The following is a 27,620-nucleotide window of genomic DNA, read 5'->3' on the forward strand; positions in this document are numbered from 1 at the left end:
GTGTCTTAATCCTGAAACAAATTTCCAACATGTTTTTTCTGTCTTCTTTTACATTCACCTTTACATTGAAGTCTTTGAGTAGTTAATCATATTTTGTATGGCATTGGAGGATTTTATCAAGTACTTTTTCTACCCTTTTGTCTTCTCCAACAGCTTTTGTTACATAATGTATGCTGTATTCATGTGAGGTTTTTTGCTTATGCAAATAAAGAAAACAGCAAAACAAAATTACCAAATATCCCCTGAAATTATATTCTTCTTGCATTTGGAGATATGATGAAACCAGCTGTACCAGATTCTTCCTCTGTCTCATTAAGAAAAACCTAAAAACCATCCTTTCATTTAGCAGCAACCTTTTTATATCTTGTTTTTATTTATAATAAGGATGTAAATATTGGTATGGTGATATGCTTCTAGTAGTATGGCAATTCATTGCACATCGAACAAGGATCTCATATTTACAGTACTAGTTAACATTTATGGATGGCCTAAAAATGATGATTCTTAGTACTTTCTTACCTTAGTGCTTTAGTATCTTATTAGTTCCTTACCCATTTATTTTTCAGGTATAGAAAGGCCATTTTTCCCTCCACCACCAAAGAAATGCTTAGAACACAAAAGGTTCATAAATGTATTTTGACAAATACTTAAAACATGAAATATTAACACATTTTGCCAGTAACATTATACTCCCAGGAGACTTGTGGGACTGCTGAATAGGCAGATTTCACTATCACAGCAAATTTGCACTATCCAAGCAACTCTGTCAAGTTCTATACCTTTTAGTCAGTCAGGCATGTATAACTGCTGTTGCTAGTCATCTTTTCCTCCAATAAGGAGCAAACTTGAGTTGTAGGTAGCATCTTTAGCTACAACTTAAGCACCTGAACCTGAACTGATAGAATTTTCTTTTCTGATAGACCAAGTAGGTGGGTGGATCAGGAGATCCTATAGATACAGATTAACCAAGATTTTAGAAAAGCTTTTGATGGTCTTATGTTGTTTCTATAGGCAAGATGGAGAGATATGGGCATAGGTTCAAAAGTGGGCAACACCACCCCCTGGGGGATGCCAGAATGATCGGGGCCGGGGGAGGGTGGGTGGTAGTAGCCTCAGGTGCAATTGGGGGGCATTGGCTAAAAAGAAGTGGGCAGTGGAAGCATAAGGAAAGAAGAGAAGATAAGAAAATTTTGAAAAACCATTCATACATGTTTCATCTGTTGTGTAACAGAATTAAAGTTGTAGTGGTTACATTATTTTCCAAATAAACACAAAATGCAAGTTGTAACTGATCGGTAGGCAAGTCCGCTGAAAGGTCTCAACAAGCAAGTGTTGGCAGGTGAGCATGTCATGCAGTGTCAAGAAGTTCAGCAAGCATTGGCAGAAATATGTGCGTGTAATGACTTGTTTACTATACAATACTATATGGTTACATGATGCAATATTGCATCATCAGAGTTTCAATGCAGGAAAAAAAAAACCCGACAAGTTTACAGTAAATTATTAAATTTAAGATGTGTCATTTTAAAATATATATATATGTATTTTTTTTTAAATGACATAATTTTTTTTAAAAAGTAAAAGAGTTAAAGAAAATAGCTTTCCAGGGAGCGTGGGGGAGGGACATTGAATAATTTTTTTTAAAGGGGGTGGTAGGTGGTAAAATAAGTTTAGGAATCTCTGGACTAGATGATAGCACAATTAAGTAGATTTGGGAACTGGATGAATGGCCACACCAAAAGTATAATCTTTAATTGTTCAGTGTCAGCTTAGGAGTTGATACAGGGATCTATTCTTAGTCCCTTTCTGTATGACAACCTTTATCAAGACTGTGGATATCATGGCATGCTTGTATAAAATTTGTACCTGACAAAGCTCAGTGGGATAGTCAACATACTACATGACAGAATCAGGATCCAAAAGCATCTTAATAGGCTAGAATATTTTACCTAATTTAAAAGATTAAATGAGCACATATGTAATGTCTTACACTTTGGTTCAATAAATAAATTAACTTTACAAGTAGGAGTAACTGGACAACAGGTTTCATAAAAAAGACCATAAAGTTGTGGTAAGATTGCAAATTCTGTATGAGTCTGTTTCCCAAAACCTCTCATCAAAACTGATGTGCTCCAATGGACTCACTGACAGTCCTCTGAATGGAAGAATAGGACAATCAATTGACATACTCCTTCCAGAGCAATTTGTTGATATGTTTATAATTCCCCAAACAAAACCTGGAAATCAGACCCTGGCAGTAGAATTTTGGGTGTAGTAACAGGATAGGAGGTGGTAGGTTACAGATGCATGGTTGAGTCTGAGGCTGGCTAGATATAATTGGCCCTTAACAATTAGACTAGAACAACCTAGGTTAAGAGTTCACTTTTGGAGGATGTAGCAATAATGTCTGGTGGCAAAACTAAAGTTGGCTAGAGTGAAGAAACATGGTCTGGTCTGGAGCCACCTACATATAATGGACCTTCAGCCATCAGAATAATACTGCTTCAAGGTGAACTTGTTTTTCTTACTGGTAATAGTCCTCCCCACACAAAATGAGGCTAGTCCACAAATAGCAGATGTAGTCTGTTGCCAGGTCCATGCTTGAAGCTTTTCCAGTGCTACAGCCTTTAAAAACTTGTCACAACAATCTTTAGGCCCTGAAATTCTCTCATTGTAGATTTAATCCTTTGGATACTAAAAGACTTTTGGTCTTCAAGAGTTTCTTATTAAAATCTAAATATCCCTGAAAGGAATAACATCACACTGTTTACACTTTGTAGTATGACACTAGCTCAGAGCATTATGGAGAGAGGGAATACCAACAAAAGAATTGGGAGAATCTCCAAGGACAAATTCTGTGTGCTGTAGTTTTGCTTAGTAAGGATAAATCTTAGAAAATGTGGGCAAGATTACTAAGTTGTTCCCTGATTTATTGGCCTGAATGCTAGATTGTGAGCCTAGACTCTTGTTCTTAAAGTGTAACTCTAAGCATGTCTATAACATTGGTGCTTCACTTTTTTTCACTTGTAAAGTGTGAGTCTATCCTGTCTCATGGCCTTCTTGTGATGATAAATTTAACATCTAAAAATGGTCTCTTCATATAATGGTTGGTGAGCCAACTTGCAAATTTCCACTTGTCTGTAGAGAGTAATGATTTATGTTTGGTGAAATGTGGCAAAGTATGGTTTTATTTAGGGAAATTCATTCAAGTTGATCAATTTTGGAAACACACCTAAATTAATGTTACCTAAGGCATTATCATTATTCAGGTTTGATTATTAGCTCCCAGAGGCTAGACTTAGTAGCTTTTAATCCTCTTTTTTTTTTCTTTTAAATTTTGGTTCCTAGTGTGAAACGCAGCAATTGCTACATGGTTTGGGGTGGAGATGTAATTGCCAGTTCCCAGAGATCAAGTCGAAGTAATGTGGACCTAGAAATTGGCTGCCTCATTGACTTGGCCACAGGCATGATATCCTTCTCAGCCAATGGGAAAGAACTGGACACCTGCTACCAGGTATCTACAGCAGTTGAACAAAGTGATAGGGAGTGGTGGCAGTGCACATATGCTTTGTGAAGCATCTATGTTCTAATTTCCTGTCTCTCTTATATGATTGAAAATAGTTTTAGGTGCAGTAGCTTCTTTAAGGCACTAGGATAAAAGCTTCTAGAGCATCATCACCTCTGTATATGTCTTATACCTTGGAGAGCCTAGGTAATAATGTTTTTGTTAGGATGTAGATATACTTCGGGAGGATGATGAAGTTGAAGTGATACAGTATACTACCATAAGCTTATTTTCCATTTCTATTTAAATCTGTTGTCTTTATTTTTCTCATATCATCTGATTTCTATGCTAAAATGATTCTATTCTGTTTTCAGTAAGTATAGTTTTTAAAAGTAAGTGAACAGTTAAGTGGCCTGCAGACCGGTTAAACAAAAGGAAGCAGACTGGGACTGAGCCATACTATGATATCTTTAACCAAAGTCATCTTTACCTCTGTTAGGAACTTAATCTTGGGACTGATGGGTGACAGACCCCATTAGGGGTCTGCTGACTATTTCTCAATTTCATTCAGTCAGTGAAGTTGCACATTTTATAGGTATCAGTAGAGGAATTTGCAATGTGTAGAGAAAGAAATAGAGAAACAAACATCCTAAGAGGTCTAGACATATGGATGAACTATGATAAACTTTTGAAACTAAAATTATACCATGGTTCTCTTTCTAAGGGAGTGGCCTTATATTGACTGTTCTCTTGCCTCAGTTTCCCCTTTCATAAAACAGAAAGATGTATTCATTAACCTCCTTAGTAGTTCAAATCGATAGTTAATGATATTGATTATGAAGTTTATTACAAATTTTATTTTAAATCAAGAAATCTTTCTTTGGGCCAGAAATTTCAACATAGAATCCTGTAATACTGAATCTAGAAGAAATAAAACCCTCATTTTACAGAAAAGAAAACTGAAGCCCAGAGAGGGAAAGTGACTTGTCAGTGTTGGTATAATTACTTATTTTCTAAGCCATACTAGAATTTGGGTTTCCTGCTTCCCAATCCAATTTTCCTTATGCTATTCCTTATGCTTTGCCTACTCTGTTTTTCTTTCTGGAAAAGGAGGGTCAAAAAAAAAAGAAAAGAAGAAAACTCTATTTACTAGCTATTGGTTTGATTGATTAATTTAGGTCACTATACAGTGTTAGTTTAATGAAAGGGGGAATAAATTACACATGAATCGACAGGCAATGAAAACCTTGTTTGTAGTTGTAAATACATTGTCCTCTAGTGGCTAAACATAGAGGTTTCCAGTCATTAATCCTAATGACCAATATAAACAATCAGTGAATATATTTATTGAACACCTACTGTGTACACAACACCATAATAAACATAATACAGCATACTCCCAAAAAAAATCTAAGACAGAGGTTTTTCCTTTAAGAAATGTGTCATTTAGTTGGAGAGAAAAAGACATATACAGAAAGTATGATTTGAAATGAGTATTGAAGGATAAGTAGACCTTTATGGGAGGAGACTAGGAATAAAACCATTGTCTGTTAATATACTATTATCCTTCTAGTTACCTAGATTAAAGCTACAACATTTTGGGGGAATTTTTGTTCGGCTTTGTCCAATCTGTATTTTTCTTTGGGGTTTTGCTTGAAGATGTTTTTAAGCTTTCCTGTCACCATTGTAGCTTTTTATGATCAGGTTCTTATTTGTTGTTTGTTCATTTTTCCAGCCAACTTACTGACTTTGGACTTTATGTTGTGTTGAGTTCTGCTTACCTCTGGGGAAGGGGAATGGAATGGAGATGTGTGACCTAATCTTCTGTCTTTTATGTCCTTCTGCTGCTATCTCAGGTCAGCTGGGGGACCTGTAGGATTTTAGTGCCTCCAAAGTGACGTGGTCCAGGAAGAGGTCTGCTCACTGCTCTCCTGGTTTGTGCTCTGCAAATCCTTGACTTGGTTTGAGTCTGTTGGATTGTATGTTACTGAGTTTCTGTAGACTTTTGCTGAACTCAGTCACAGTTAGCTTGCTGGGAGCTTCTGAAGGTACAGAGCTACTGAACTGCTAGCTTCCCCCTTGGTTTTGGTATCCTGCACTGTTCTATTCCACTGCAGGCTTGTATGTGGGACTATAGGTGAGAACAGAGTCCCTACTCGTGTTTTTGAGCTTAGAACCACATAGCTATGTTTCTGAAACTTGTTCCTTGCTCCTTATACAAGTAGGATCCCTCCTCTCTAATTTGGAACTAAGACCCAGAACTGAGTAATAGGTGACAGAGCTGCCCGATAGCATCCATTCCTGTTCCCAGTGCTAGTGCAGGGGTCCCTGGGATGTCTTTCTGACCAAGTGTTCAGTCCTCTTACTGTCCTAGGGCACTGGGCTCCTCACTGCTGCTCTCGCTGCTTCCATCTGCCAAGGTGATGCTATGGCTGCTGCACTGTACTCCTGGCTAGCCCCTACCCTAGTGTCCACAAGCCTTTCCCTCTAACTTCCTAAGCTTGAAAAATAACTAACTGTATCTTATTCTTGGCTTTCCCAATTAGAATTTGTTTTGGCATATTTTCTATGGTGACATTAGGGTATGTTGGCCTGTTGGGAGAGCTAGGCAGAAATGCCAACTCTCATTCCATCATCTTGACTGCACCCCAATTGATAGCATTTTCTTTGACTCATGTCTCTACCTTGTCCCCCTCATCTAGTCATTTGCTAAGTTCAGTTGATGTTTTACCTAGAATATTTCTCTAACTATTCTCCCTTCTCTATTCCTATGGCTATCACCTAGTTGAAATCCTCATTACCTCTTGCCTATATTATTTCAAAGGCCTCTTCCCACATTTAACACCTTCCTACTCAAGCCTCTCGTATATATCATTGCCAGACTAATACTATCATTTTTGTAAACAGAAACAGTTCTTTTTGTAAGCACTGGCCTCACATTGCCTACAGACTAAATTCTAAATATTATAGTTTTCCAACGTTCTCCACTACCTAACCATGAACTTTCCAGACATATCTCCTGCTATTTCCTTTTGTTTATACTGTTTCTTTTGAATGAAATGACATTCCTTTTTCCCCATACCCGACTTTGACTGTTGAAATTCTCTCCATCCTTTAAGATGCAGATCAAATGCTATGTCTTTCATTGTATCTTTTCCTGTTCTCCTTAGCCATAAAGTGATACCTTCCTCTTGTCTACTTCATAGCTTCCTTAAAGAACTTAATTCTTTTTATGTTGTTTACATATCTCATAAATCATATTATGCTTCTTCGTGTCTAGATACTTATCTTGTTTAGTTTGTGTTCCCCCCCAAATCTCTTGACATAAAGTACCTAATATGTATTTTTTGAATTAATTATTTGGTGTTCCTGGAAAATATAAGCTATTTTGGTAAACCATGAGTTGGATCTGTTTGGCTAGAGTGGAGGTTTTACATTGAAAATAGTAGCAGACTAAGTTGGAAAAACATGAGATTAAGGTTTTACAGGACATTGAATGCCAGAGTAAGAAGTTTAGATTTTATCTGATTAAAAGTGAAGAACCATTGAAAGTTTTTTGAGAAGTAGAATAACAAAATAAAAGTAGGCAGAACTAAAAGAAGCTGGCATAGGCTTCCTAATTTGCCAACTTAACTAACATAGTTTTTAAGGGCATCTAAGAATTAAGTGAACTGACAGAGCCACAGATTTTTAACATGGACCATATTAACATCTCTGTTCTCTGAAAAAAGCTGTGGGTTGTCAGTTTCTTGGTGTCAGGACTGAGGGAGGATGACAAAATAGTTTGACAGTTAAGACCTGGAATATATGTGGCAATAGAAGAAGCCTACCACCATTTCCCTCTATAGTGCCTTTTCTTGTCACTAATGTGCCTACAAGCTTAAAAAATAATAATTATTATAGGCATGGATTTTCCAATATTGTACCCACCAAATATCTTGCCAAGGCAGATCCTTCAACTCAGCCAGACTTCTTTGATACTCCTATGTACCTTGCCTCTCCAGGGAAATAGGAGTCTTGCCAGTTTGATTAGACAGAGGTTCTTCTAATCATTTTAAAACAAGGAATCTAGTTTTAATTTTATTTTTTTAAGTGACTGGGTTTTATTTATTTTTTCCTTTTTTTCTCTTTTTTCTTTTTTTTATTAATTTATTTTGATTTATCAACAATCACTTCCATAAGCTTTTGAGTTTTAAATTTTTCTCCCCCTCACTCCCTACCTCCCTCCCCAAGATGGTGCACAATCTAATATAGGCTATACATATATATTCATATTAAACATATTTTCACATTAGTGATGTTGTAAGTAAGAATTTGAATTAATAGGAGGAAACACCAGAAAGAGGAATCAGAATACAACAGAAGGAAAAAAATAGCAAATAGTATGCTTTGACCTGCATTCAAGCTCCATAGTTCTTTCTTTGGATGTGGATAGCGTTTTCCATCATGAGGCTTTTGGAGATGCATTATATCCTTGTATTGCTGAGAGGGGTTAAGTCTATCAAAATCAGTCATCACTTAATATGGCTGTTATGGTGTACAACGTTCTCCTGGTTCTGCTCACTTCACTCAGCATCAAACCATACGAGTCTTTGCAGGTTTATCTGAAGTCTGCCTGTTCATCATTTCTCATTACATTCATATATCACATTCACAATTGTGATAACTATCTGTGTCTTTCTCGTCATCCTTACCCCCACCCCCCCGTTTATACTTTTCTTTCTCTTTTCTCCTTTTCCCTCCTCACTAATGTTTTGCTTTTGACCCACCTCCCTCAGTCCCACTTCCCTTCTATTAGCCCCCTCCCTTTTCTCCTCCCTTTTCCCTCCAACTGATTATGTTATTCCCTTCTTAAGCCAAATTTGATGAGAATAAGGTTCAAACAATACTCATCTCCCTCCCTTCTTTCCCTCTGCTGTAACAGGTTTTTGTGCCTTTTCCTGTGATGTAATTTACCCTTGTCTGACTCCTCCTTTCCTTTTCTCTCAGTACATTTTCTTGGTTAGATCAGATTAATTCACTTACTTGGATCTATTTAACCTACTTGATTAGATTTTTTTCATCATTACATCAAAGTCAATTTATACCCACCCCCCTTTATGTATACCCCTTTTACATGGTGTGATAACAATACAGTTCTCAAGAGTTAGTACAAGTGTCATCTTCCCTTGTAGGGATGTAAAGAGTTTGTCCTTATTAATAAACATGTTAGTTTCTGTTCCATTTACCTTTTTGTGTCTCTCTTGAGTCTTGTATTTGAAGATCAAATTTTCTGTTGAGCTCTGGTCTTTTTATCAGGAAGGTATGGAAGTCCCCTATTTCGTTGAATATCCATCTCCTTCCCTGAAAGATAATGTTCCTTTGCCTTACAGAATATCATATTCCACGCCCTATGGTCTTTTAATATAGAAGCTGCAAGGTGCTGTGTAATCCTGACTGTGGTTCCATGATATTTAAATTGTTTCTTTCTGGCTGCTTGCCCTATTTTCTCTTTGATCTGGTAATTTTGGAATTTGGCCACTATATTCCTTGGCATTTTCGATTTGGGATCTCTTTCAGGAGGTGATCGGTGGATTCTTTCTATGGTTATTTTACCCTCTGGTTCTAGGACCTCAGGGCAGTTTTCCTTTATGATTTCCTGAAAGATACTGTCCAGGCTCTTTTTTTCATTGTGATTTTCAGGTAGACCAGTAATTTTTAAATTGCCTCTCCTGGATCAATTTTCCAGGTCTGTTGTTTTACCAATGAGATATTTCACATTTTCATCTATTTTTCATTCTTTTGTTTTTGTTTGACTGATTCTTGTTCTCTCATAGAGTCATTAGCTTCCATTTGCTCAATTCTAATTTTTAACAAATTGTTTTCTTCTATTAGATTTTGTACTTCCTTCTCCATTTGGTCAATTGTATTTTTTAGGGACTTGTTTTCTTCAGTGTACTTTTTTTTTCCAGTTGGCCAATTGTATTTTTTAAGGACTTGTTTTCTGAAGTTAATTTTTGTCCTTCCTTTTCCAAGCTATTGACTGTCTCTTGTATACCTCTCATTGCTTTTTCCAATTTTTCTTCTACTTCTCTCATTTGACTTTTAAAATCCTTCCTGAGTTCTTCTAAGAAGGCTCTTTGGGCTTCAGACCAGTTCATATTCCCTTTTGAGGTTACAGATGTAGATTTGTTGACAGTTTTGTCCTCTTCAGAATTTCTGCCTTGATCTTTACTCTTCCCATAATAAGAATCTATCATACGTTTCTTTTTTGCTCATGGTGTTTTCTTATTTCCTGGCCTTTAAAGAGATTGGGCTCTCCTGCTAGGGAGCAGAGGGCACTGACCCAAGCTTCTTGTGTTGGGAGCCCAGGGCCTGGTCGATGGCTTTGTGTGCTGGGACCTCCAATGTTGGCAGTTGGAGGCTATAGGATTCTGGCAGTTTACCTGGTGTTGGGCTGGAAACAACAACACTGGAACTCTAGGGGTAGGATTGGGTAGTGTGGCTCCTGGAGATTTCCTGCTCACCCGGGGCCTTTCCTTCCTTTTGCTTTCTTCAGCTGTTTTCAGATGGATGTTGTAGGGTGTTTATCCACTTGGGGCCCCTGGGAGCGCTGCTTCCCTTAGTTTTGCTGAGACACTGGGAGAGCCGGTTGCTGTAGAATGCCGAGGCACCTGGTGGTTTTCTGAGATGGTTTCCACTGGTTCTCCCACCCTCAATGAGGCACTGGGGTCCAGGTGTTGGTGTTTGCCTGTTCCACCACCTGGGTTTCAGGATCTCGTGCTGCTATGCTGAGGTGGGGCCACGATGCCTCCCATTCTGTACTGCTCCCCTTCCCCCAGGGTAAGAGGGGCCTTTTTAGTTAATCCCTCAAGCTACCTGGGCTACTGGACTGCTGTACCCCGTCTTTCTTCTGGTTCAGCTGTTCCAGGGTTTTTCCTGGGGTTCTGGTTTTAATTTTTAAAAAGTACAGTCACAGAAGGGAACACTGTTTTAACTTTTTTTCCAGAAAAAAGTATTGTATCTGTGAGTGTAGCATTGTGTAGTAGATGCAGAGCTATCCTTGAAGCCAAGAGGCAATTGGTTCAAGTCTGGCTTTTGACAAATATGGCTTTGTGACCCTGGGTAACTTACTTAACCTTTCAGTGTCCCAGGATATTCCCTAAAATAACAAGTTTTCAAGAATATGGCAGCTTGCAATGGTAAAGAGAATGTCCTTACCTGGGAATTCCCTATACCAATGGAATCCCTATTCCTATTCCCTATGGATATTTTTCAAAGCTCTGTCTTGGGTTCTCTTCTCTGTAATTCCCTTTCTTAATGATCTCATCAGTTCCAATAGGCTCAGTTATTATCTCTTTGTAGATGTTCCTCAGGTCTACATATCCCACTATAACCTCTGTCCTGAGCTTTGATTTCACATCACCAGCTATCTCTTGGATAATTTGAATTAGAAAATCTGTTCATGTCTCAAACTCACCATGCCTCCAAAAGAAGTCATTAGCTTTCTCTTAAAATCCACCCCTCTTCTGCACTTCCCTATTTCTTCAAAACTAACACCATCCTTCCATTCTCTCACATTTGAAACCTTGGAGTCATCCTTGATTCCTTAATCTCCCTAATGTTCTTTGTCCAGACAGTCCTCAAGTCATGTTGATTCTGACTTCACAACATCTCTTGTCTCTATTTCCTTCTTTCTAATCACCAGCCCCGCACCTTCTTTCAGGCCCTCTTAACCTTGCTCTTAATCTATATTGGAATAAGTTCCTATCTGATTTCTCTGTCTCAAGTTTCTTTCCTTTACAGTCTATCCTCTATACATTTGTCAAATTGATATTCCTAAAGCACAGGCCTAAGCAGGTCATTGCCCTACTTGTTAAGCTCTAAATTCTTCCATTTGGTATTTAAAGCCCTTCACAATCTGGTCTATATCCTTCATTTCCAGACTAATTTCATATCACTGCTTTTCACAAACACTTCTCTCTAGCCAAGCTGACCTTTTGCTATTTTGCTGTCCTGACACTCAATATTTCATCTCCTATCTCTATGCCTTTTCAGTGGCTGTCCCCCATGCCTAGAATGTGCTCCTTCTTCACCTTCACCTCCTAGAAGTCATGTATGCCTTTAAATCTCAGCTCAATCACCACCACCTACAAGAGACTTTTCCCAGTTCCCTCAGGTTCATCCTCTATGTACCTCTTATTTACCTTGTATCTATTTTGTGTATACTTGATATCTACTTATATGTAGACATGATATTTCCTTCTGTGTGTACATATACGTTTTCCTTGATGGCAGAGATGGCTATGTTTTTGTCTTTGTATGCCTGTTGCTAAGCACAGTGCCTAGCACATTACTTATTGATTGATATTATATATTTCAGAAACTCTGACCTTTAAGAAACTGAGCATTGGAACTGGAGTCAAAAGACTTGGCTTAAAATTCTGCCTCTACCACTTATACTGGCTTTGGGAAGATAACCTTACCTATCTGAGCCTCAGTTTCCTGACTTATAAAATGGGAGGGTTGGGCTAGATGTTGTCTAAAAGCTATTCCAAGTCTAAAATTCTGCGGTCCTTTGAGAATGACCAAAACTGTGTCCCAGAGATTCAGAGGTTTCTAATAAACTGCTGTAGTAGGTTGCATAGGAGCAAATGGGGCAAAGGACCTAAATGAAAAGGTCTTTGTGTTTCTAAAGATTATAGCTGCTTCAAGGAATAGCTGTAGGTGTCAGAATGGAAATTTTAAAACCTTCCTTTTCTTTCAATCTCTGGCACTAATTCCTATGTGACAATATGACTGGTAATTTGCCTTCTCTATGTTTCCTTATTTTTGTTTATATGGTGCTTGTTGGTGCCAGCCTTCCAAGGTGATTATATCCATTTCTAATACCAAGACTTATTAATTCTTTTCATTTGTCCCATTCATGATATTAACTCTCAAAAGTAATACTCTGTTGGTATTATTATAGCAGCCCTCTCTGCTATTTTGAAATAAAAGATAAGGGCTCTCCCAGCCTATGTACACAATAGATACTTAAGAGGTCAAACCACATGACTGGATTCCTGGCAGTAGGATGATTGTTATTCCAACTCTGTAACCATTTTCATTTTTCAATTATCTGAGAAGAGGAGGAGCAATATTTATACACTTTTTTTTTATTCTGAAAGAGCTGGTGTCCAAAGTAATGAGGGAAGGATTCTTTCTCATCATAACGCTAGACCTCTCCATTAAACACTGCCATGCAATTTGCAGACCTTTCTTCTCACATTTAATAATGTAATCATTTGAAATATGAAAAATAAAATACATTTTCAATAGAGATTAATTGCCACCCCAGTACCACTACACGGAGAAAAGAGCCACAGCTCGAAATAGAGATTTATGAGGGCAGTTAGTTTCAGTCTAGTCTGGTCTCTGTGTTCTGACCTTCACACAAGATTAGAAATAAAATGTCAATTATTAGTTCAAGGGAAAAATAGATCAGCCATCAGTGAGACATCTTAACAATTGAAGGCAAAAGGAATTATGGGAAGATGGTAGGTATCCTATTAGGAGGCAGAGGAGCCCAGATCTCCCATAAACACCCACATACAGCTCTAAAAATGGATCAGAATGAATAAACAAAAAACAAACACAGTCAGCTATAAACTCCTTCCAGTCAATTACTGCACAAAAAGACTGCCAGAATCCTGGAAAAGCATGAAGGAGAGACAAGATAGAGTAGAGTAGGAGGCATAGTGTGAAACAACGTGGTCCTATAGCAGGAGAGAGGGTAATATATAATTAGGAGAGATGGACTTATATAATAAGTCCACTGTGAGATGATCCAGGGATCCCATAAATGGCAGGATACAAGGACAGACCAGTTACTTGCTTAGGATAAAATAGGCCCTGAACAACATTCAATACAAAGTGACCCAAAGGCCCCATCTATGGTACAAGATAGGGCCAGACTAGCATTCAGGAAACCTATACCTGACTGAGAATCCAGGCAACTGTGGCTGAATCACAGCACAAGAAAAGGCCAGACACAGATTTCAAAAAAACCTGGAAAAATTTACATGAACTTATACTGGCTAAAGTGAGCAGAACCAGAAGAACATTGTATACAGTAACAGCAACATTGTGTGATGATTAGCTATGATTTACTTAGCTCTTCTCAGCAATACAACAAGACAATTCGAGAAGACTCAGGATGGAAACTCCTGTCTACATTCAGAGAAGGAACTATGGATGAGATCAAAACATACTATTTTCACTTTGGGGGTTTTTTTTTGGTTTTTCCTTTTTGTTCTTTTTCTTCTTTCACAATATGACTAATGTGGAAGTATGTTTAACATGATTGCACATGTATAACCTATATCAGATTGCTTGCTGTTATGGGGAGGGGGGAGAGGAAGCAGGGAAGGAGAAAAATTTGGAACTGAAAATCTTATTAAAAATGAATGTTGAAAACTATCTTTACATGTAATTGGAAAAATACTATTTACTTAAAAAAAGGAAGAAAAAAGGAAAGAAAAGAAAAGATGAGACAATTCTTTCAGAAGATATGGTGTTGTCTTAACTGTGGGGCTCAGGATCAAATAGGATCTCCTAACACTATCCAGGAGTTTTATTACAAACATTGAAATAATGTTTGACCTAAACACAAACCCAAGATCCAGAAACCTAAGGCTGGAAATTTGAATAAACAGAAGAAAACACCAAGTTGTCAAGTCAATAAGCATTTATGAAGTACCTGCTATGTGCTAGACAGTGTGCCAAATGCTGGGGATGCAAAGAAAAACTAGTCTCTAGTCTCAAAGAGCTCACAGTCAAATGTAGGAAAGGGACAACACGCAAACAACTATGTATGAACAAGATACATTTGAATCAATTGGAGATAACCTCAGAGGGAACAACACAATGAAGAAATATCTTGGACAAGGATAATCCTAAGGGATTAATCCACAAAAAAAATCTAAGTAAAGACTCTGAGAAAAGAATGTCCTGGCCACAGATATTGTAAGAATACTTGGAAGAAATAGAGAAGAGATACAAAATTGAATAGCTAAGTAGAAAACCGATAGTGGTAAACCTTGCCCAAGAATTGAAAACTGGAATGCGCCAAACAGAAAATGATGAATCCATGAAACCATAAGAAATATTAAAACAAAATCAAAGATTGAAAAAAAGAAGAAAATTCAAATTCAAATTCAAATTGGCCTGGAACACAAATCAGAGAGAGGCAAACTAAGACTCATCAGACTACCCGATAATCATGACCAAAAAAAGATATGGATACCATAATTCAAGAAAACATTTTAAAAGTTGCCAAGATATATTAGAACCAGGTGACAAAGTGAAAACAGAAAAATCCTATGGCCACCTCATGAAAGAAACCCCAAAATGAAAACTCCTAGGAAAATCATAGTCAAAATCTAGAATTTCATCGTCAGAGAAAAAAAAACATATAGCAGTCAAAATAAAAAAGAAAATGAATTTAAGTACCAAGGAACTATACTCAAAATCACACAAGAATTGGCAGCTGGAATTTTAAAGGAGAGGAAGGCTTGGGAAAATGATATTCCAAAAGGCAAAAGAGAAATTCTTAAAATCAAAAATAGCCTATCTGGCAGAAGTGAGTATAATCTCACAGAGGGAAAAAAATAAATTTTTAATGACATGGATAATTCCCAAGAATTCTTCATGGAAAGGTCAGAACTAAATAAATATTTGAAATGGATGTGCAGGAATCAAGAGGAACAGACAAATAATCACATTTGATCAGTAGGAATGGATTGTGTGAAGGTAAATTGTGTTTATTTTTTAATACTTAGTATTTTATTTTTCCCCAATTACATGTAAAAACAATTTTTAACATTTGTTTTTAAAACTTTGAGTTCCAAATTCTCTCCCTTCCTCCCTTCCCACCTCCCTCATTGAGAAAAGCAATTCAATGTAGGTTATATATTTGTAGTCATGCAAAACGTATTTCCATATTAGTCATGTTGTGAAAGAAAATATAGACCCAAAAAAATCAAGAAAAATAAAGTAAAACAAAAAGTGTATGATTCAGTATGTATTTAGATACCATTAGTTCTTTGTCTGGGGATAGATAGCATTCTTAATCTTAAATCCTTCAGAGCTGTCTTAGATCATTGGATTGCTGAGAATAGCCACGTCATTCACAGCTGATCGTCTTACAAAATTGTTGTTACTTTGTACACAGTACATTTCACTTTGCATTAGCTCACGTAAGTCTTTCCAGGTTTTTCTGAGAGCATCCTGGTCATTATTTCTTATAACCCAATAGTATTTCCATAACAATCACATAACACAATATGTTCAGCCATCCCCCAATTGATAGCCATCTTCCCAATTTCCAACTCCCTGCCACCAGGAAAGAGTTGCTATAAATATTTCTATACATATAGGTTCATTTCCTTTTTGTTTTTTATCTCTTTTTGTATACAGACCTAGTAGTGGCACACCTAGGTCAAAGGGTATGCACAGTTTTATAGCCCTTTGGGCATAGCTCCAAATTGCTGTAAAGAATGGTTGAAACAGTTCACAACCACACCAATTGTGCATTAATGTCTCATTTTTCCCACATCGCCTCCAGCATTTGTCATATGAGGTAGTACCTCAGAATTGTTTTGATTTGCGTTCCTCTAGTCAGTGGTGATGTAGAGCACCTTCTCATGTGGCTATAGATAGCTTTGATTGCTTTATCTGAAAACTGTTCATATCTCTTGTTATCAATTGAGGAATGGCTTCTACTTTTTTATAAATTTGACAGTTCTCTATATATTTGAGAAATGAGGCCTTTGTCAGAGAAACTTGCTTCAAATTTTTTTTCACAATTATGATTGCTAAATGTATTTCCCTCCATCCTATTCCTCCACCACATTTATTCTATTCTCTCTCTCCTTTCACCCTCTCCTTCCTCAAAAGTGTTTTGTTTCTGACTGTCACCTCCCCGATTCTACCCTTCCTTCCATCACATTCCTCCCCTTTCTTATGCCCCTCCCCTCCTACTTTCCTGTAGGATAAGATAGATTTCTATGCTCAATTGAGTGTGTATGTTATTCCTTCTTGGAGCCAATTCTGATGAGAGTAAGGTTCATGCACCACCTCCCACCTCCCCCATTTTCCCCTCCACTGTAAAAGCTTTTTCTTGCCTCTTTTATGTGGGATAATTTGCCCCATTCTACCCCTCCCTTTCCCTTTCTCCCAGTGCATTCCTCTTTCTCACTCCTTAATTTTAGATATCATCCCTTCATATTCAGCTCACACCTGTGTCCTCTGTCTATGTATACTCCTAACTGCCCTAATAATGAGAAAGTTTTTATGAGTTACAAGTATCATCCTCCCATGTAGGAATGTAAATAGTTTAACCTTATTAAGTCCCTTATGATTTCCCTTTCCAGTTTACCTTTCTATGCTTCTCTTGAGTCTTGTATCTGAAAGTCAAATGGTCTGTTCAGCAGTTCTTTTCACCAGTAATAATTGAAAGTCCTCTATTTCATTGAATATTCATGTTTTACCTTGAAGGACTATACTCAGTTTTGCTGTGTAGGTGATTTTTGATTGTAATCCTAACTCCTTTGCCCTCCAAAATATCATATTCCAAGCCTTCCAATCTTTTAATGCAAAAGCTGCTAAGTCTTTTGTTATCTTGACTGTGGCTCCATGATACTTGAATTGTTTCTTTCAAGTTGCTTTTGATAGTCTCTCCTTGATCTGGAAGCTTTGAAATTTGGCTATAATGTTCCTGGGAGTTCTCCTATTGGGATCTCTTTCAGGAGGTGATAGTGGATTCTTTCAATTTCTATTTTACCTTCTGGTTTTAGAATATCAGGGCAGTTTTCCATGATAATTTCTTGAAAGATGTTGTCTAGGCCTTTTTTTTCATCATGGCTTTCAGGTAGTTCAGTAATTTTTAAATGATCTTTCCTGGATTTGTTTTCCAAATCAATTGTTTTTCAGTGAGATATTTCACTTTGTCTTTTATCTTTTCATTCTTTTGGTTTTGTCTTATTGTTTTTAGATTCCTCATAAAGTCATTAGCTTCCATTTGCTTAATTCTCATTTTTAAGAAATTTTCTTCAATGAGCTTTCGTATCTCCTTTTCCATTTGGCCAATTCTGCTTTGTAAAGAGCTTTTTCCTTCAGTGAAGTTTTGTGCTTCTTTTTCCATTTGGTTAACTCTACTTTTCAAGGTGTTCTTCTCCTCATTGGATTTTTGCACTTCTTTTACCATTTGACCTATTCTCCTCTGTAAGGTGTTATTTTCGTCAGTGTTTTTTGTGCTTCCTTTACCAAGCTGTTGACTCTTTTTTTCATGGTTTTCTTGCATCACTCTCATTTCTCTTCCCATTTTTTCTTTTACTTCTCTTATTTGATTTTGAAAATCTCTTTTGAGCTCTTCCATGGCCTGAGATAAAATTGTATTTTTCTTGGAGGGATTGAATTTTGACTTTGCTGTCTTCTGAGTGTGTATTTTGCTCTTCCTTGTCACATAGTAACTTTCAGTGTTAGAATTTTTTTCTGTTCTTCACTCATTTTTTAATCTACTTCTTGACTTTTAACTCTTTATTGAAGTGGGTCTCTTTTTCCAGGGTGGAGTGCACACTGCCCCAAGCTTCAGGGGTTTTGTGCAGCTGTTTTCAGGGATATTTCTAGGAACCTGTAAATTTTCAATTTTTCCAAGGTAGTATGATCCAAAGAGAGGTGTCCTCTCCTGGCCTGTGCTCTGGTGTGTGAATGACCACAAGTACTCTTTTCTGCCCTGGAATTATGATGAGGGTCCCCACTTCACTGTGGCCACAAGCTCTGATGTTCTACTGCTCCTCCTAGCCCTGAGATTGCCACTTAGGATTGTGATTTTCCTGAGTACAGGCAAAGCAACAGAGTCCTGCCCCCAGTGCCAACAAAGAGATCCTATAATTTCCTTCTGATCAGTTAATTGTTCAACTCTCTTACCATCTGTGGTCTGAGAGCTCCAGAAGCAGACACTGCTGTTGTTCATTCAGTAGTTTCCAAGGCCTGCTCCTGGTTGGCCAGGGCCAGGTCTGTGCTGGTGCAGCCTCCACTGGAATGTGCTCCATTCTCATCCAGGTGCAACAGACCTTTCTTTCCCACCTTCTAAGTTGCCTTTGGCTAGAAAAATTATTTTACCCCATCCTTTTGTGGGTTCTGTAGCTCCAGGAATTGTTTTATGGCATTATTTAAGGGGGTTTGGAGGAGTTTTGGGGAGAGGTCAGGCAAGTCACTGCTTTTTCTACACCATCTTGGCACCACCTTGTGAAAATACATTGTTTACAGGCAAATGGGGGAGAATAAAAAGTGTCCTCTCAGAAGCCTAACATATATATATGGCCTAGAGTTGGGTTTATTTATTTTTTCTTTTGATGGTCTCGGTAAAGAAGGAAAGGTCAGGGAATATGCTGGGGGGAAAGGAAGTAGTTTCAATCTCATGTAATAGAGGTCCTTAAGATGAAAAGTACACAAATATGGAGGGTTGGAAAGATAGGTATCCCGTGAACCTCACTTTTATCTGATGCAAAGGAAAGTTAAACATAGTAAACATCATCATCATCACTAGCATTTATTTCTAGAGCACTTAAAATATTATTTCATTTTTATTTATAACAACCCTGGGACCTAGAGGCTATTATCACCATTTTGCATATGAAGTAAGGGGTTAGGAGAGGTTAAGTGACTTGTCCAGGGTCACATAGGGAAGGCAGACGGGAATAAGCATTTATATAGCACTTACTAAGTGCCAGGTACTGTGCTAAGCACTTTTACAAATATTAGCTCATTTGATCCTCACAACAAACCTGTAGGGTAGGTACTGTTTACAGTTGAGGAAACTGAGGCAAACAAGTTAAGTGTCTTGCCCAGGATCACACAACTAGTAACACAAATAGTAAGTGTCTAATGCTGGATTTGAATTTAGGTCTTTCTGATTCCAGGTTCAGTGCACTGTCCAGTGCACGACCACCTGCCTCCCATGGTGTAGAAATGCATTAAACCCAATAAAAGAATAGGCAAGGCTAGGTAGAGGTAAGAGAGGAGTTTAAGAGACAAATATTAGAAGTTAGGGGAGTAGTCATAAAGAAAATAAATTCCAGAATCTGGTGTTAGGGGATAGGGAGTGTGGGTGGGAAGAGCAAGAAGGGGAGATTAAAAGGAAAGAAAGAGTAATAATGTGTGATCAGGATGGGGCAATGGAATAGAAACAGATTGTTGTCTAGATTACAAATGTTAGACAAAATCCTCTTTCTATATCTTTTTGTTTTGCAAAGGGGAAAGAGGAAAAGAGAGAAGAAATATGAGGTCAGAGAAGAGGAAGAGGGAAATACCATGAATATGAATGGGCAGAATTCTTGCATAAAAAAGAAGAGGATAGCAGAATGAGTTAGAAGTCAGAATCCAACAATATGTTGTTACAAGAACCATATTGGAATCATAAAATCACATTGAGCTTTGTATATGCTTGTATTATGCTTATATACCACATAGATAACAAGTTGACATCAATACATATTTGTATCATAGAATGCCATCTAATTACTTAAAGGAAAAGTTAACCAAACGGTAAAGAGAAATAGACCAAAAACTTTAATAGTGGAAGACTTTAATGTATCCCTTTCAGATGTAGACAAATCAAAAAATCTATCAACAGAGAAATTTAGGACCTAAGTAGAACTTTAGAAAAATGAGCAATTGTATATCTCTAGTGTTTACTGAATAAGAACAGAAGGGAATTTACATGTTTCTAAGCACTGAATGGCACCCACACAAAAGTGGCTATGTATTAGAACCCCAGATCTCATAAAAATGCAAAAAAAAAAAAAAAGCAAAATAATTGAATATATTTTTGCTGGCCATTATGAAATAAATTATATTTAATAAAGGTTGTTTAAAAAATAAAAATAATTAAGTAGACGTTAAATCACTTAAAGATTGGTAGGTCAAAGAACACATCATAGAAAAATAGAAAATCTAATTAATGAAATGACAACAATATGACAATATATCCATACTTATAGGATATAGATAGCAACTAAAGCAGTCTTCAGGAAAAAATTTATATCTCTAAGTACTTTCACTAACAAAAGAAAGAAAGAACAAATCAATGAATTAGGTCCTCAACTTAAAAAAAAAAATTAAGTCAGAGACCACCAACTAAAATCCAAGGTAGAATTCTGAAAATCAAAGAAATTAGTAAAAATAGAAAGAAAAATTTTTAAAAAAACAGAAGCAAATTGATAAATACAACTAGAAGCAGTTTTTTTTAAAAACCTAATTTAAAAAATTAACTCACTAGTCTGATTTAAAAAGAGACAGGAAAAATCAAATTTTTCATAACCCAAATGAAAAAGGAAAATTCACAGGTGAAAAGGTAAAAAGAAAATGATCTGAAATTATTTTGCCTATTTGCATGACAAAAAAATTAATTGAGGTAGAGATGAAGATTTACAAAATATAAAATATTTAAATAACAAAAGAAAAAAGCAAAATTTATAGAAGCTCCCTCTTTTAAGTAGAAAAGAACTGGAAACTAAAGAATTCCCATTTCTTCAGAAATGGATAAGCAAATTGTGGTATATGAATATAATGGAATATTTTTTCACCATCTAAACTGGCAGAGATAAACCAAGGAAAACTTATATGTACTGATGCAGAGTGAGAGGAATAGAACCAGGAAAATAATTTGGCAGCATCATTGAAGAAAAAAAACAACTTTGAAATACTTAAGAACTCTGGTCAATGCAATGACCAATTTCAATTCCAGAGAACTAGTTATGAAATATACCATCCAGGTCTTGACAGAAAGGTGATGCACTCAAGATGTGGAATAAGACATCATTTTTCAAACACAGGCAATGTGGGAATTCATTTTGCTTGACTACACATATTTGTCACAAGACTTTTGTTTTCCTTTCTTTTCCCCAGTGGAGGTTGGGGCATGGCAAAGATGAGGCAGGATTGGGCTAGATTATTAAAAAGAAAAGAGACGAAAGAGGGTCGTTGAGGTGCCTTTTTTTTTAAATGTGGAGAACAAATTCAAGGCCAGAAAGAAGACTGAACAGCTTTGAAAACTACAGGTCAAACTTACATGCTTAAAAGGAAAAGCAAGCTATATATAATAGAGATCTGCAGTTTCACGTACAGTCTTCTTTTTTTTGTTGTTCTGCTATGCATTTGGTAATACTTGTTTGTTTTTTTGGTTAACCAAATTCATAAAAAAAGACATGTTTTTAAAATTTCAAGGCAAAATCAACTCAGATTATTAAAAGAAGCCAACTTACTACCCTTCTCTTCATTGAACAGTGCCTCTTAATGAGTACATACTTTGTTTATAATATTGATTTGGTTGTTGAGGAAAATCAGTGTGTCATTGTGTCATTCAGCCTGCCAAGGGTGTGCCCTGCAGTATGGAAGTAGAACTATTTTAGAAGCCCATCCTGTAAGTTTAAAGAACATTGACTCCCTTTGAGTAGATTTGTGAGAAGTTGTAGAGTTTGGTCAGGTTGCTATGAGTTTCCTTGCTGTGATGCTGATGAATTTTACAAGTGACAGCTCTTCAATATACATGAACAAGGAACTCTAGGTACATTTTTATATAATGCACATGCATTTGGTGGAGCTGTGAATTAATTCAGTCATTCCTAAAAACAACTTAGAACTATGCCGCAGAGTTTCTAAATTGTCCATACCCTTTGACTCAGCAGTATCACTATTAGCTTATATCTCCTCCCCAAAGAAATGAAAGAAAGAAGAAAATGACTCATATATAATAAAGCAGCTCTTTTTGTGGTGGCAGAGAACTGGAGACTAAGGGGAGGTGGGGGCAGTGCTGATCAGTTGGTTAAAGACTGAACAAATTATTGTATATGAATGCATTGGAATGCTATTGTGCATTAAATGATGAAATGGACGAATTCAGAGAAACTTGGGAAGACTTATGTGAACTCATGCAAAGTAAAGTGAGCAAAAACAGAATTAAATTTATAGAATATCAGCATTGTTTAAAATGAACACCTTTGAAAGAATTGAGAATTCTATCAACATAATAACCAATCACAAACCTGGAGAACCTATGATGAAGACTGCTACCTGCTTCCTGAAAGAAAGGTGATCAACACAGAGTACAGAATGGTACAGTTTTTAACATGGCCAGTGTTTTACTTGACTGGATCTATTTGTTACAAAGATTTTGTTTTTCTTTTTTATGTGTGTAGTGGGGGAGGGGGAGGTAAGAGAGAAGAAAAATAGATGCTTGTTAATTGAAAAAATAAAATTTAATTTTAAAAATGTATAAAGCCTAGCAATTGGATGTATTCATCCATCATTCCCTTTTAGATTGGCATCAGAATCTGCTATCCATGCTGTTGGTTTTGGTAAAGTTGCAAAGCTCATTCTCCTTAAGCCCCAGGCTAAACAGAAGCCCAAATCAAAAAAATCTCAGAATTGGAAGGAACCTGAAATACATCTAGTCCAACAGGAATTGCCTCTACAACATCCCTGATAAAAGGTCATCCAGTCTCTGCCTAAAGGTCTTCCAAGGCAATTCATCCCACTTTCAACAGTTCTTATTCTCTGGAAGCTTTTCCTTATAGCAAGGTAAAATCTGCCTACCTGTAATTTTTATATATCGCACCTAGTTTTACAAAATATTTCTAATTCCACTTGGATAATTTGAAATTCTTCAAATAATTGTTTTCAATTCAGTTTAATTGAACAAATATTTATTAAATACTTACTGTGTACCAGGCAGTGTGCTAGATATTAAGGATACAAAGTCAAAAATGAAAATGGTACCTGCCCTCAAAGAGCTTATATGTTATTTGAAGACACCTTTTGTGTCTCCCAAATTTTTCTTTGGCAACGCTAAGCATCTCTAATACTTTCCTTCAACTACTCCTCCTATTGCATGATTTCTAGTCACCTCAAAATCTTGGGTGGTCTTCTCAGTACATGCTCCAGCTTGTTAATGTCATTCTTGAAAAATACTATGTAGAACTGAATCAAGTATTCCAGATGTGATATGACCAGGTAAGAGTTTCAGAAGGGGAAGCTAGGTGGCGCAGTGGATAGAGCACCAGCCCTGAAGTCAGAAGAACCTGAGTTCAAATTAGGCCTCCGACACATAACACTCACTAGCTGTGTGACTCTGGGCAAGTCACTTAACCCCAATTGCCACACCAAAAAAAAAAAAAAAGAGAGAGACAGAGAGTTACAGAAGACTTCTACCACCATCGTTCTGGACACTGTTTCTCTTAATGAAACCTGAGATATTAGGGTTGTTTTGGGAGGGCTACACCATCACACTTTTGACTCATTGAACTTGCAGCCAACTAAAAACACCAGGTCTTTTTCACATAAATTATTGTCTAGCCACATCTTATAATATACATTCATTTTTTTTAGCCCAAATGTGAGATTTTACAGTTATCCTATTAAATATTATCTTTTAAATTTGGCTCATCATTATAACCTGTCAAGATCCTTTCAAATTCCAATTTTGTTATTCATTACAATAGCTAACTTCACCAACTTCATGCTGTCTAAAATATGATAACTGTCATCTCTGCCTTTATTAAGTTATTGATAAGAGTGTTTAATGAGTCTCAGGACAGCTACCTAGAGTATTCCCTAGAGACTTTTCTCCATAATGACATAAGTCTGTTAAAAATTCTCAGAGTTGGAAGGAATCTCAGGAGCCCGCCAGACTAATCCTCAAAAAATTAGACTTGTTCCCTATAATATCTTCAGCACATTGGATGTTTTCTAAGTATTAAGTTTTAATAATAGTAATAGAATGATAATAGAATAACAGTAGCCTTAGAATAAATTTTCTATTAAGTTTTAGAATTTAGCCAAGAAATAAAGCAAGTTCAGACCAATAGTTTGAAGACTTAATATATTCTTCCTGATTATCAAAATGGTCATCTTTCTCATCCAGATTTCAGATTCTGGATGATGCTGAAATCTAGTAAAAGTAGAAGCACTAGACTAGATAGGAGGAGAACTAGACTAGCAAAGAGTTGTATGCCTTAATATAACACCAGAAATCATTTTTCTTCCCACTCTACACTTCTCAGGTATAGTTAGAATAATTTAACCACCCCAAATGTTCTATTTTCTATAGTTACTCATTTTTTATGGTAAATACTTACCTGAAAAGTTGGGTATAAATGACATTTTTGTAAGTCAGATGGGAAATGTCACAAAATAAGTGGCCTATGTTCTAATCCTAGCTCTGCTACCAACTAGCCATGTTACAATAGACAAGTTACTTAACTATATTTTACTTAGAGGTATGGTAATGGTGTGTGAACCTTAACAGTTAGTCCCACCCCCTTATTTTACAGGTGAATGAAGGAACTTAAAGAAGTTAGACATCTTTGGCTCACTGGCCTATTTACTGTTCTTCACACTGGTCACTTAATCTTCCATTTCTGTGCTAGGCACTGTGCAAAAAGAGGAAAAGAAAAATAGTCTATGACTTCAAGGAACTTCATTCTTCTGGGGTGATTGTTGGGAGTACAATATTTATGCAGATAATTTGAGGAGGGAGAACGTGTTTATAAGTAGGTGCATTCCAGACATAGGAAAGTCTGCCAGTGGCGGAGAGGTGAGAGATGGAATGCTAAATAATCAAGTGTGGCTGCAATCTAGATTATAAGAAAGAGAATAATGTGAGTTAAAAGTCTAAAAAGGTAAACTGGAGCCAGAGTGTAAAAGGCTTTAAATGCAAATTAATTTAGCATAATGTTATTCTAGAACCTAGAAGTAACAGGAAGTCACTGAAGATTTTTACAGCTGTTTATTGGATAGATTAAAGGGGGCAGGGAAGGGTGAGACAGCCTGGAAGCAAGGAAGCCCATGAAGAGGCTGTTATAATTATCTGAAGGAGAGATGATGAGGCCTATATTTTGGTAGTGGCTCTAGGAGTAAAGAAAAAGAAGATAGTTATGAGAATTGTTGTGGAGGGAAAATTGTTAAGATTTATCAAGCAATTGTTAGACATGGTCCAGCTTTAAGCCAAGGAAAGAGCTAAAGTGACATCTCAAGAACCCTTCTAACCCTTAGTCTACCATTATTCTCTAAATGCTATCACATTTTTTAATTTTTCCCGATAGGTTGAGCCCAACACCAAAGTGTTTCCAGCCGTTTTCCTGCAACCCACAAGCACTTCATTGGTTCAGTTTGAACTTGGCAAGTTAAAGGTATTTATTTATATCTTCCTTCCTGGAAGTTAAAAGTGAAGCTGTGGATAACAGGAAGGAGTATTGGTCTTATAGTAAGAAGCCAAATATTGTTGCCCTCAGGACTCAGAGATCTAAATAATGATTTTGGCCACCAGCAGCACCCCCTTTATTCTCCCTTTTGACTTCACAGTAGCCTGTCATAAAGCAGTTAATGAAACTTTTCTTATGACTTTCTCCTCCTATTATCCTGTAGGGTGTTCTGAGGGTTAATTATAACCTCTTATAACCCCTTTTGAAAAGTCTGAAATAAATTAAAATTGCAAAACACTTCAGAGATCCTTTCAGTATGATCCAATTTCCCATTTAGTTTATAAATATCATATTAGCTACCCCTACTCATTGTCCAACAATTGAGAAGTTCCTAGTGCACATGTGTTCTCTTTTCTTATTTTTCTCTAACTTGCTCCAGAATGCAATGCCCCTATCAGCAGCAATATTTAAGAGTGAAGAGAAGAATCTTGTTCCCCAGTGTCCCCCTCGACTGGATGTCCAGACCATACAGCCTGTACTCTGGAGTCGTATGCCTAACAGCTTCCTGAAGATAGAAATGGAAAGGGTGAGCGAACGCCACGGCTGGATGGTGCAATGCCTGGAGCCACTGCAGATGATGGCCCTCCACATCCCTGAGGAGAACAGGTATTGGGTAAAAGAGAAGAGGGGTAGGCCTAGGAAGCTAAAGTGAGAAAACTCTAGGATGCTTTCATATCTCTTCCTCTAGGTTTCATACCTGGATGTGGTCAGCATTGGGACAGGACAGGCCAGAAGACCTCAGGACTGAATTTGGTTAGGTAGGAGCAAGCTGACAGATAATATGAGAGCTAGTCAAGCATTTTCTTTATTTGTAAAATGTAGGGGTTGAACTTAATGGCTTCTAAGGTCCTTTCCAGTTCTAGACCTATGATCCTATGAATTGAAGCCAGAGGGCTGGTTAATTAATATCAGAAGATAAAAGTAAGTGTTGAAGATTCAGACAGATTGGAATTCTACAGTTTGTATGAAGATAGGGAACCCCTAACAAGTGCCTGTTCTGAGTACAGGTAGGCAAGCAGAGACCGAAGTCTGACAAGTTCAACAGAAAGCAAAAGAGAACAATTAAATCATCAGGAACAATACTAGTGAATAGGGTGGTGACTTTTGGTCAAAGACTGCTCCATGATCTGGTTTTGTGTTCCCTGTAGTGCATGGTAGGTTGGGGTTCATAGGTATATTCATAGATTTGAAGAGACAGAGCCCTGCAAGTATCAGTAGATCCTGATCTGCTGGAGCAGAAGCAGAGTGCTTTCCAAGTAGTTCATATACCAGAGAAGATAAAGGGTCAGTATTAGTCTAATTTTTAAAATGTAAGGAGCAGCTCAGAGCCATGTAACCTTTATTCTATATTTGAATATTTCAGAATGTTGTTGTTTTGATAGAGTAGAATCTAACACTTGACCACACAATATAGTAAAAAGAGTGTTGGACATAAAATTAAGAAAAATCTAGGTTCAAATCCTCACTCAGGCTTGCTAATTGTATAACCTTGGATAAGTCAATCATTCTCTAAACTCCAGTTTCCCCAGCTTTAAAATGAGAGTAATACTGATGCTACCTTTTTTAAAAGTTTTTTTTGAGCAAAGTACTTTTATAATCTTAAAGCACCTTATCAAGGGTAGTTGTTCATATCTACGTTTTTAGTAATACACTTGCCAACAGTGTGCTAAAGATGTGAAACAGTAAAGACTGGAATGGGGTGGGTGGAGAAGTGGGGAGAGAATCTCCCTCTCTAAGAGAAAGGAGTGTTTTGAAATTAAATGAATAGGGGAGAACCTTACTTCATTACATACACTCCCACCCTTTGTTAGGTAAGTAGCTTTTGGAATCAA

At 37.0% G+C, this 27,620-nt stretch overlaps 1 protein-coding gene across 1 annotated transcript in view; it reads left to right on the forward strand.

Moving 5' to 3' along the window:
- The window catches only part of RYR3 (ryanodine receptor 3), a 579,223-nt gene that overhangs the window by 287,849 nt on the left and 263,754 nt on the right, over positions 1 to 27,620 (forward strand). The window contains exons 32-34 of the mRNA XM_027869916.1: positions 3,349 to 3,514; positions 25,630 to 25,716; positions 26,168 to 26,394. Coding sequence (XP_027725717.1) covers positions 3,349 to 3,514; positions 25,630 to 25,716; positions 26,168 to 26,394 — 480 coding nt within the window. The remainder of the gene's footprint in view (positions 1 to 3,348; positions 3,515 to 25,629; positions 25,717 to 26,167; positions 26,395 to 27,620) is intronic.

Source organism: Vombatus ursinus, unplaced genomic scaffold (assembly GCF_900497805.2).
Source record: "Vombatus ursinus unplaced genomic scaffold, bare-nosed wombat genome assembly UNPS02014794.1, whole genome shotgun sequence".
In the NCBI taxonomy this organism is placed as follows: Eukaryota; Metazoa; Chordata; class Mammalia; order Diprotodontia; family Vombatidae; genus Vombatus; species Vombatus ursinus.